The sequence below is a fragment of the Schistocerca piceifrons genome, chromosome 4, assembly GCF_021461385.2.
Source record: "Schistocerca piceifrons isolate TAMUIC-IGC-003096 chromosome 4, iqSchPice1.1, whole genome shotgun sequence".
NCBI lineage: Eukaryota > Metazoa > Arthropoda > Insecta > Orthoptera > Acrididae > Schistocerca > Schistocerca piceifrons.
The window spans coordinates 30,683,840-30,696,162 of record NC_060141.1 but is presented as its reverse complement, the minus strand read 5'-3'; the positions used below and the strand labels follow the sequence as shown (position 1 = coordinate 30,696,162).

General features: G+C 37.3%; 1 protein-coding gene across 3 annotated transcripts in view; it reads right to left on the bottom strand.

The window, feature by feature from the left end:
- Nucleotides 1–7,111: 7,111 nt before the first annotated feature.
- The window catches only part of LOC124794923 (zinc finger protein 37 homolog), a 67,356-nt gene continuing 62,144 nt past the window's right edge, over nucleotides 7,112–12,323 (bottom strand). For all 3 annotated transcript variants that reach the window (XM_047258628.1, XM_047258629.1, XM_047258630.1), the window contains exon 9: nucleotides 7,112–9,474. In XM_047258628.1, coding sequence (XP_047114584.1) covers nucleotides 8,517–9,474 — 958 coding nt within the window. In that variant the 3' untranslated portion in view covers nucleotides 7,112–8,516. The remainder of the gene's footprint in view (nucleotides 9,475–12,323) is intronic.

The window sequence follows — 12,323 nt, the reverse complement described above, 5'->3', positions numbered from 1 at the left end:
TTATTATATTCGTCTTGAAGTCTGAGGGTATTTCGCCTGTTTCATACATCTTGCTCACCAGATGGTAGAGTTTTGTCAGGACTGGCTCTCCCAGGGCTGTCAGTAGTTCCAATGGAATGTTGTCTACTCCGGGGGCCTTGTTTCGACTCAGGTCTTTCAATGCTCTGTCAAACTCTTCACGCAATATCGTATCTCCCATTTCATCTTCATCTACATCCTCTTCCATTTCCATAATATTGTCCTCAAGTACATCACCCCTGTATAGACCCTCTATATACTCCTTCCACCTTTCTGCTTTCCATTCTTTGCTTAGAACTGGGTTTCTATCTGAGCTCTTGATATTCATACAAGTGGCTCTCTTTTCTCCAAAGGTCTCTTTAATTTTCCTGTAGGCAGTATCTATCTTACCCCTAGTGAGATAAGCCTCCACATCCTTACATTTGTCCTCTAGCCATCCCTGCTTAGCCAGTTTGCACTTACTGTCGATCTCATTTTTGAGACATTTGTATTCCTTTTTGCCTGCTTCATTTACTGCATTTTTATATTTTCTCCTTTCAACAATTAAATTCAATATTTCTTCTGTTACCCAAGGATTTCTACTAGCCCTCGTCTTTTTACCTACTTGATCCTCTGCTGCCTTCACTACTTCATCCCTCGAAGCTACCCATTCTTCTTCTACTGTATTTCTTTCCCCCATTCCTGTCAATTGTTCCCTTATGCTCTCGCTGAAACTCTGTACAACCTCTGGTTCTTTCAGTTTATCCAGGTCCCATCTCCTTAAATTCCCACCTTTTTGCAGTTTCTTCAGTTTCAATCTACAGGTCATAACCAATAGATTGTGGTCAGAGTCCACATCTGCCCCTGGAAATGTCTTACAATTTAAAACCTGGTTCCTAAATCTCTGTCTTACCATTATATAATCTATCTGATACCTTCTAGTATCTCCAGGGTTCTTCCATGTATACAACCTTCTTTCATGATTCTTAAACCAAGTGTTAGCTATGATTATGTTGTGCTCTGTGCAAAATTCTACCAGGCGGCTTCCTCTTTCATTTCTTAGCCCCAATCCATATTCACCTACTACGTTTCCTTCTCTCCCTTTTCCTACACTCGAATTCCAGTCACCCATGACTACTAAATTTTCATCTCCCTTCACTATCTGAATAATTTCTTTTATTTCATCATACATTTCTTCAATTTCTTCGTCATCTGCAGAGCTAGTTGGCATATAAACTTGTACTATAGTAGTAGGTGTGGGCTTCGTATCTATCTTGGCCACAATAATGCGTTCACTATGCTGTTTGTAGTAGTTTACCCACATTCCTATTTTCCTATTCATTATTAAACCTACTCCTGCTTTACCCCTATTTGATTTTGTGTTTATAACCCTGTAGTCACCTGACCAGAAGTCTTGTTCCTCCTGCCACCGAACTTCACTAATTCCCATTGTATCTAACTTTAACCTATCCATTTCCCTTTTTAAATTTTCTAACCTACCTGCACGATTAAGGGATCTGACATTCTACGCTCCGATCCCTAGAACGCCAGTTTTCTTTCTCCTGATAACGACATCCTCTTGAGTAGTCCCCGCCCGCAGATGCGAATGGGGGACTATTTTACCTCCAGAATATTTTACACAAGAGAACGCCATCATCATTTAATTATACAGTAAAGCTGCATGCCCTCGGGAAAAATTACGGCTGTAGTTTCCCCTTGCTTTCAGCCGTTCGCAGTACCAGCACAGCAAGGCCGTTTTGGTTATTATTACAAGGCCAGATCAGTCAATCATCCAGACTGTTAACCTTGCAACTACTGAAAAGGCTGCTGCCCCTCTTCAGGAACCACACGTTTGTCTGGCCTCTCAACAGATACCCCTCCGTTGTGGTTGCACCTACTTTACGGCTATCTGTATCGCTGAGGCACGCAAGCCTCCCCACCAACGGCAAGGTCCATGGTTCATGGGGTGGGGGGGGTGGGGGGTGGGGTTAAGATGAGTAAAGGAAAATGAAAGGGTAGCAGTAGTTGAGGAGGGAGTGAGACAGAGTTGTAACCTATCCCCAACGTTATTCAATCTGTACAGGAATTAAAGTTCAGGGAAAAGAAATAAAAACTTTCAGGTTTGCTGATGTAATTGTGACAGACAACAAAGGACTCGGAAGAGCAGCTGAATGGAATGGACAGCGTCTTCAAAGGAGGCTATAAGATGAAAATCAACAAAAGGAAAACAAGGTTAATGGAATGTAGTTGAATTACATGGTACGAGGTGAGTTTTACTATTTGGGCAGCAAAATAACAGATGATGGCCGAAGTAGAGAAGATATAAAATATAGATTGGCAATGGCAAGAAAAGTATTTCTGAAGAAGAAAAAGGAATACAGCCTTTAGTGTTGGGAATTATTTTCTGAAGGTATTTGTCCAGAGTTGACAATAAAGTTTAGACAAAAAGAGAAGAGAAGCTTTTGAAATGTGATGCTACAGAAGAACATTGAAGAGTAGATGGGTAGATCGCGTAGCTAATTAGAAGGTGGTGAATAGAATTGGGGAGACAAGAAATTTGTGCCGAAACTTGACTAAAAGAAGGGATCAGTTGATAAGACACATTTTGAGACATCAAGGGATCACCTACTTAATAATGGAAGGAAGTGTTTGGGGTAAAAATCACAGAGGGAGACCAGAGATGAATACAGTAAGGAGATTCAGAAGGTTTTATGTTGAAATAGTTATTCAGAGATGATGAGACTTGCACAGGATAGAGTCACACATAGAGCAGCATCAAACTGGTCTTCGGACTGAAGACAACAACAACAGCAAATGCAACAATCCTATAATGATATAGAGCATATTTTCTTGTTTGTTTTTAGTGGGTGAATATTTCAAGCTGAGTCTCAATGAGGCAGACTTCAAACAGTTACACTCAAAATTACAAATTTCTTAATTTTCTTCACTCTGATGTGTTTGGCTCCTGCATCACATGGCACAAAATTCAAATTTCAGCCACCACCACCACTTTTGGTGCCATCAAGTGTTCAGGCATTAAAACATGACACACTCAAATTGAAACCATGCAGGATATTATATCAGAAAAAGTTGTTGTTGTTCTTGTTGTTGTTGTTGTTGTCGTCGTCGTCGTCGTCTTCACTCCTGAGACTGGTTTGATGCAGCTCTCCATGCTACTCTATCCTGTGCAAGCTTCTTCATCTCCCAGTACTTACTGCAACCTACATCCTTCTGAATCTGCCTAGTGTATTCATCTCTTGGTCTCCCTCTACAATTTTTACCCTCCAATGCTAAATTTGTGATTCCTTGATGTCTCAGAACATGTTCTACCAACCGGTCCCTTCTTCTTGTCAAGTTGTGCCACAAACTCCTCTTCTCCCCAATTCTATTCAATACCTCCTCATTAGTTATGTGATCTATCCATCTAATCTCCAGCATTCTTCTGTAGCACCACATTTCGAAAGCTTCTATTCTCTTCTTGTCCAAACTATTTATCGTCCATGTTTCACTTCCATACATGGCTACACTCCATACAAATATTTTCAGAAACGTCTTCCTGCCACTTAAATCTATACTCGATGTTAACAATATCATAAGTTGTTCTCTTTTCATATTTAAAATTAGCATCTTTAGTGAGTGGCCTTTATGAATGGTAAAGACTGCAGAATTGTACTTTACTAACAACTGAAACTGCTTATGTACATATTACGTTTGCAGCAGGTAAGTGCCACCACAACAACAACAACAACAACAACAACAACGATGTTTATGCACGCAGTAATAAGAACGAGTAAAGGGGAATGTGAGAATTAAATATGTGCTTCAGTTGTTAGTAAAGTACAATTTTGTAATTTTTACTGTTCTTAAATGTCACTCACTAATGTTAAAGTAGTTAATTTTAAATATGAAAAGAGAAGTATCTACAATCTGTTACTTGGTTCTCATGTAAGAGCCATCTAGTGGCTGCAACACACTGTACAAATTTTGTCTTTGCAGTAATACCTGTCAGTTGTACCTTATATGCCACTTAAAGTGGATTAGGTGATTTAAATGATTAATGGAAAATCTCATATAAAGATGTGAAACAAATACTAACAAAGAGATAGAGGGGCTGGCCAGTACTTACCTCAGCTCAGTACAGCCGATAGATACACAAAAAACAGAACCAAAAATTTACGTTCCTAGCTTTCGGAACAAATGTTCCTTCATCAGGGAGGAGAGAGGGGAAAGAAAGGGAAGAAGGGAACATAGATTCAGTTACTCACAACCCAGGTTATGAAGCAACAGGGAAAGGAAAACAGGGAGGGTAGCAAGGATGGAGGCATGATTGTCAGAGGGAAGCCAAAGATATTCTACTGTAAGTACTGTGCCAGCTTCAAACCAAAGAGGATGCATACAGAAGTAAAGAGGTATATAGTATTATGATAAACACAACTATGTAGGATGAAAAGATGCGTGAATGGCTAAGGAGGAAAGGGAAAGAGGAGAAGACTGAAGAGTAAATGGGAGTGAGGTGGTTTAACGTAGGTTCAGTCCAGGGGGATGGCGGGATGAAAGGATGTGTTGGAGTGCAAGTTCCCATCTCCGCAGTTCAGAGGGACTGGTGTTGGGTGGGAGAAGCCAAATGGCACATACAGTGTAGCAGGTTCCTAGGTCCCTAGAATTATGCTGGAGGGCATGCTCCGCTAATGGGTATTGGACATCTCCTAGGCAGACAGTTCGTCTGTGTCCGTTCATGCGCTCAGCCAGTTTAGTTGTTGTCATACCGATGTGAAAGGCTGTGCAGTGCAGGCATGTCAGTTGATAAATGACGTGTAGTTTCACATGTGGCCCTGCCTTGAATTGTGTATGTTTTACCAGTAGCGGGGCTGGAGTAGGTGGTTGTGGGGGGATGGAAGGGGCAGGTTTTGCAGCGGGGTCAGTTACAGGGGTAGGAACCGCTGGGTAGAGAAGGTAGTCTGGGAATATTGTAGGGTTTAACAAGGATGTTACGGAGGTTAGGGGGGCGACGAAAGGCAACTCTGGGTGGTGTGGGGAGAATACTTTAACATTAGTGAGTGACATTTAAGAATAGTAAAAATTACAAAATTGTACTTTACTAACAACTGAAGCACATATTTAATTCTCACATTCCCCTTTACTCGTTCTTATTACTGCGTGCATAAACATCGTTGTTGTTGTGGCACTTACCTGCTGCAAACGTAATATATACATAAGCAGTTTCAGTTGTTAGTAAAGTACAATTCTGCAGTCTTTACCATTCATAAAGGCCACTCACTAAAGATGCTAATTTTAAATATGAAAAGAGAAGAACTTATAATATGTTACGTGGTTCCACTTTTAAGAGCCATCTAGTAGCTGTAACACACAATACAAATGTGATCTTTGCTGCAGTACCAGTCAGGTGTACCTTATATACCATTTAAAGTGGATGAGCACTGTTTAGAATATGTCCAAATATGCAAATAGGTGTGCTGTTGGGTACTGTGTTTGTTTGATGTACCAAGGACCTGTGAGCAATACGTATGTGGACAGGACCTTTTGCACAAGGGGCTTTATGTTTTTAAATATTTCAGTGATGACAAACCTACAGCTCGTGGTCTCGCGGTAGCGTTCTCGCTTCCCGAGCACGGGGTCCCGGGTTCGATTCCCGGCGGGGTCAGGGATTTTTCCTGCCTCGAGATGACTGGGTGTAGTTGTGTCGTCTTCATCATCATCATCATTCATCCCCATTACGGTCGGAGGAAGGCAATGGCAAACCACCTCCACTAGGACCTTACCTAGTAATGCGGTGCGGGTCTCCCGCGTTGCCCCCCTACGCTCTGTAAAGAAGTATGGGACTCATCATCATCATCATCAAACCTTTTATAATGTGCTGATTTTTATCCACTTGACATCATGTGTGTGAGATTTGGTGTAAAATGAACTTGTTTTACAACAAAAATATTTTAAGGCATGTAAATGTACAGGTCCACTTCCCATTTTTAGAGTACCAAACTAAAACTTTTGTATCAAATGTTACAATTTTGCTTATGAGACATATTCGATGTATATGCACTTTCTTACAGATCTAAAGATGATAGCTATGTCTGTTGAAACCGCTCATCTTAAATAAAGAAATATTTTATGCAATCTTGGCTGTTTAATGTTTTTCTTTTTTTTAAGAATCTTTGAATAAATTGTTTATGTTATCACATGAAGCTGGGCCACACTTCGTAAATGTTTATCATGTACACTGCAATTAAACAAAGAATGGTGTGGTGCAAGGTGTTTTCCAGTGAACTGAACAGCACTCACAGGGCAATTTCTGCACCTAGAATTATACGGCACGTAAGTTTTCACCACATTTCACATTTTAATAGCTTTAAAAGCTTTTCATAAATACTTTGGTAGAGGTCGTAAGTACTAAATCTCCAATACATTTTACGACATAGTGCTATCCTAGTGCAGCAAACCAATAACCAATATAAAACGAGACCCAAGCAAAAAAACTATGAAACCTGTAACACTCACCCGTAGATGGATTTGTAAGAAATCCAAAACCAGGCGTGTTTCATTTGGATAAAACTTTATAAGCCATACCTATGGCTGGCGGCAGTTTAATTAATACACCTGACAGAACTACAGACAGTTCTCAAAATGTCAATTTTTAATGAAATAGTGAGAAAGCAGTAAATCTATAATACTGGATAAACATAGAACAATGTTTATGATACAAACACTTCATGGCATCTGAAATAGTTTACAGGTGTTAGCACAAGTAATATCTTAATGAGCAAAATGCAACGACAATATTAAATTTGCTTTGAAATATAATGGTCTTACTCAAAATGTCGTTTCTCTTCTGTCAGAAATGTGAAAGTAAATAAAGCTAATATTGGCACTAGCATTTGTTTCCTGTGTCACAATCGCTTATTTTGTAAAGCAAAACAAAACAAAACAAAAAAAGCACCTAGAAGCAGTTCACTTTACTTTAATGACTACAAAAAGGCTGAAAGATAAACCTCTGACCAGTATGAATTAATAGAGGGAGAATAAACATAAAAGTAACTTACAAATCATATAAATGCTTTATTTCATATGGAAAAATTGTACATAAATATATAATCATCTATTTAATTTTATCTTTGTATATTTTTTCTACAAAGTCCATGGAATTTTTAGAAACTGGTATTTCTGGAAGACCTCTACCTTTACACTTCAATAAAAAAATACAGTAATGCTGCATAAAAGTCTAACAAATAACCATCACATTGTCAGAAAAAGTATTTGTTGTGATTTTCAAGTTATTCATGGAGCAGAAAATTTTAAGTCAATCTCAAATCATTTGTATAGTCATTCAGTGCATGTGATACGACAGAGTATTAAAATACACAATCCAAAACTTACTTCTGAATCTTCAATCAAAATCTGTGTTACTAGTGTTACCTGTCACCTTTCAAATTGCAGGAGAACATTACTGAAATAATCATCACTTTCTTAACGCTGTCGATCAACAGTCAGTCTTGTAATAGTGTAATATAAATGCATATAAAGTTTTACAAGATATTCAAAGCAAACATTATGAATCTTATGTTTCAAGTTTGTTCTTAAGCAAAATTAAATTTGTATCAAAATACAAACATTTCATTAAAAACTTACTCACATATATTAAAAAATGCAAATATTTTAAAAATTATATTTTTGTTCATCTTACACAAACTACAAGTTATGAAAAAGTCTTTCAGAGCTAAATTCTTAAATGCACTTTCTTTTCAACAAAATATTTTTCATGTGATACAACAACAAAAAATCACAGTTGTATGCAAGAACATGAAGGTTTAGAGTTGGATAAACTCTTGAAAGATATAAGAAATATTACTAAATAATGAACAGAAATTACTTGAACAAAATGTTACGTGCTGTGATTAACAGTAAATAGGTGAATGCTTTTTCATACTTGCACTCACAAAGGAAAAACTGCTAACCAAATTTTGTGAAACAAATTATAGCTTTGGCACTAAAATGCTACATACTTATACATACATAACCTAAAGCTAAAGCTTGATTTTGTCAACAGTAGACGTCTTGTCATGATGCTTCCACTTCAGCAAGTTTTGTAAGTCACTCTAATATATTAACAGAAGGGCACCTTAAATAAAATAAATTATACACAAGTTTCTTATGGGAACTAATAACAAAGTTAAAATTTTGTAATGTAGGTAATAATCATCTTTGTTCAAACTGCCATTAAAGTTTAAATCTATCTATATTTTGCTCCAATTACAAATTGTGACATTTGTTTTTAATTCAAAGATCTTTGTAAAAATAGTTTCTTCAAATGAGCATTCTATGTGAATATTCTGTTGCCTTCTATAGCATTTTATCAGAATATTGGCGTTTGTGATGCAAAAGAATTCTCCAAGAATACACTGAGGTGTAAAAAAGATCCCAAAGATTTGTGCTATCAAATCTGAAAACACAGCCATCGTCTGAACGTTTGAAAGCCGTCAAGACTGCTTCAACCAAGATTATATTTTCTAAGAAGTGTTTGCAACAACTACTACAGTGCGGCCCTCATTGCTTTCATGTGATAAATGTTTTGATTCTGATCTGTTTCTCCACTGGGAACTGTTTTCACAGTGCTGTCGTCTGATTACAGTAAGAACACTTGATGAAGAATGATTGTCTTTCAGCTTAGAACTTACAGTCTGCTCGTCTGGAAAAAGTGTTTCTATAAAAACTGGACTCAGTGCTACACTATTAGTAACAAGAAGAGGTTCAGCAGGGGGCTGTGGCAACAACTGTGCAATACACTTACTGTTTCCAGCAAGGAATGTTGCTTTTTCCACATTACTCACGTCTTTCTGGAACTGTTCATCCTTTTTATCATCAGACTCATATGTTTCTTTAACAGTAACATTCAGTGTGCCCACTGATTCTTCCAAATAACTATCTGATTTAATACAGTCCCTAGACTTCTGTGAATCAAATTCTTTTTCAGAAATGGCATCTGCATCATTTGAATTATCAGATTTGTCTTCCATAAATGAAATATTACTCTGCCTCATTGCTACTTCCACAACATCAAAAGGAAAGTATTTTGAATGCTGCCTCTCATCATCATTTGAATCACTGCTGTTTTCTAAGTAATCCATTTCACAATTTCTGTATTTTCCCATATCTGAATTGTCTCCCACTTCACAATGCCTTGGTGATTCATTTTCCTCTGTAAAGCTGCGAGTAATACATTTATTTTCTTTACGGTCTTCTCCACCCTGCTCTACATTTTTCTTTTTTGAACTAAATTTAGTAAGAACTTTTCCCTTCAGCAAATTTTTCCTAGCGGTGCTCTTGTTATTTGAATCAACTGAACGAGGTGATGTTCTCACACTCTTGAACTCCTCCTCCGAGAGAACAATTAAACCTCCTGAAGTTGTTAAAACTTTACCATGACGTGTTTTCAAGTGCCGCTTATAAGTATTTCGTGTCTTGAACCTAGAACAGGAGAAAAAGATTATTGTAAGCATATTATATGCACATTTCAAATAGCGAAAGAACAAATGACAACTCAAAAAAAGACAACATGTTAATGGGGATAGAAAAAGAGAAGAAAATAAAGAGTTATAGTTTAAATTAGAGCCCAGACTACGGAAAAGCTTTGAGATTAGATATTGTATTAGAGCTTCTTACTGTTAATTAAATAATGGTAGTTTCTTTCTCAGAGTCTGTTTCACCAGTCAAAGAGTTAGAAAAATGACATAAGTACAAATACATTCCGACTGTTCATTATTTACTTAATGCAACATTAACTATACAAAACACCAGTTAGCACGATCATTATTTTCTGTATCGGGGACAGTCTAGGTTTACTTCGAAACCCACAAATAAAAGAAAGCTTTTATCTATTCTTAACTTTACAGCATCAGCAACAAATATGTACTTTAATTTTAACTTTCACTTCAAATACAAAATAAAACATTAAATTTGCAAACTATGGGTTAAATTTTACAGCTTGTTCAACCATGAAATTATTACAGCACTCACTCCTCTGCATACTAGAAACAATTAGGATGGGATCAAAATTTTTGACTCACTAGAAACAAATAATTATTTATTTGAATTCAGGTTTATATGACGCATCTCTTTTAATTTACCATTTTTGTTTCCAAAACTGGATCTGTAACTCATTTGTCCTGGATCGTACTTTATTTCTTTCAGTCGCGCTGATTGCTGCCTTGAAAACCCATTTTGTGTTCAAAATGTTCAAATGTGTGTGAATTCCTAAGGAACCAAACCTACGCGGGAGGGAACACACAATCTGTGACATGGCGCCTCAAACCTTGTGGCCCATTTTGTGTGTTTTACACAGTACACTGCACAGTTATTTTGAATAATGAATTTAACAAAGGCAACATACAACTTTATGAAGTTTCTTTAGTCCAAGCTGATTGTTTTCTTAAACAAATAAACTACGAAGCTATCGAGTACACTGAAATACTACCACCACCACCACCACCACCACCTACTACTACTAGTCTGGAGCAAACCAAACACACTTATTCAATAATTTATACAAATACTTGAGCCATACTGGTAACTATTTGGAATTAAAATACTCTCTATCCCTCAGGAATCACATATGGCACCCAGGGCTATACCAAGGCCATGGCGAGATTGACCTCTATCACGCCACAGGCATAGAACGGGTGCAAAAATTGGCTGAAGGGAAAAAATGCTCAAAAGCTGGTTTCAAAATCAACCAGGAGGGGTATGTGAGTTCTGCTCCTCGTGTTCCTATCTTCTGCCTGTGAGAAGAAGCCTTTCTCGCAGCCTGAGTCTGTTGTCAAAGTGTCTTATCATCCAAGTAGCATCATAAAGACAATACTACTGAATAGATTTCACATGGGTTATATGCACAGAGTACTTAGTTCACACACCTGCCAACTCAAAAACTAGCTCGTATTCAGCAATGGAGTTTCTGCTGCTACTTCGCTACGGTATTGTAGAATCATAAACGTTGGCGAGTGGGTGCTGAAGCAAATATGCTATCTGGTCAAAGATTTCTGATTTTCATCAATTTCTGCCAAGTGAAGACTTGAAACAATTTTAGCTCAAGTGCTTCAAATTATTTTATAGAATATTAAGTTAAAAAAGGAAACAGGTCTCACACACCATTTCCTCTCACTTTAATTTCCTGTTGGGAACGCCTAAAATGAGAGCTCTATCTTGTTTTGAAAAATATACTGCAAATTTTGGTGTCAAATATACAGAAATATAAATACAGCTTAGCTACCAGTACTTAACAAAATAGTAGCTTTCAAATTCCAATAGAGTGCATAAATGAAGAGCACTGATGCAACTCCCTATTTGGATATCTGGAAGCTTCCTTCTCTTCTTCTTCTTCTTCTTCTTCTTCTTCTTCTTCGTCAAAGTATGAGTTACAATATGCTTATCGAAACATCAAAATAACTGAGTATATTTATGACAATTTTGATGAGAGCAGTATCTTGTCAACACAGTTTCAACAAATTAAAGATGATAAAAAAAGCTATTTACAGTCGAGCACAGGTAAAGTAGAGTGTCAAATTCAGTTATCTTGTTGACACAGCTACTAAATTTGACTTCAAAGGCACAACCAACCCAAGGAAATGGAAACTAAAATTATAATGAACACTTAAGTCTTGAAAAGGAAGATGTTCTCTGCACTTATTTATAGCAAATTTTGTTTTATTTCCAGTTAAAAATTTATGCTCTATTAATAACTTATGATAATAAATAAAATCTTACTCATTATAAATCATAAAATCTTATTTATTATAAATCATCTGGAAATCACACAATGATACTTCAAATTAGTTATGCGCAGTCATCTGTTGTTTTACATCTGTTGTTGTTGTTGTTGTTGTTGTTGTTGCTGCTGCTGCTGTTGCCGTCGTCATCTGTCCTAAGACTGGTTTGATGCAGCTCTCCATGCTAATCTATCCTGTGTACGCCTCTTCATCTCTGCATAACTACCGCAACCTACATTCTTCTGACTCTGCTTACTGTATTCAAATCTTAATTTCCCTCTACAGTTTTTATCTATCTCTCTCTCTCTCTCTCTCTCCCCCCCCCCCCCCCCCCCCCACACACACACACACACACACACACACACACACACACACACACACACACTCCCATTACCAAACTGACAATTCCTTGATGCCCCATCCCTACTTTTAGTCAAGTTTTGTCGTAATTTCTTTTTTCTTTTTTTTTCCCCCCCCAACTGATACACTAACCCATCATGTCATTATGACATGAGCTGCCAGTCGTGTGCCTTAATACTTGTGTGAATTAATGGT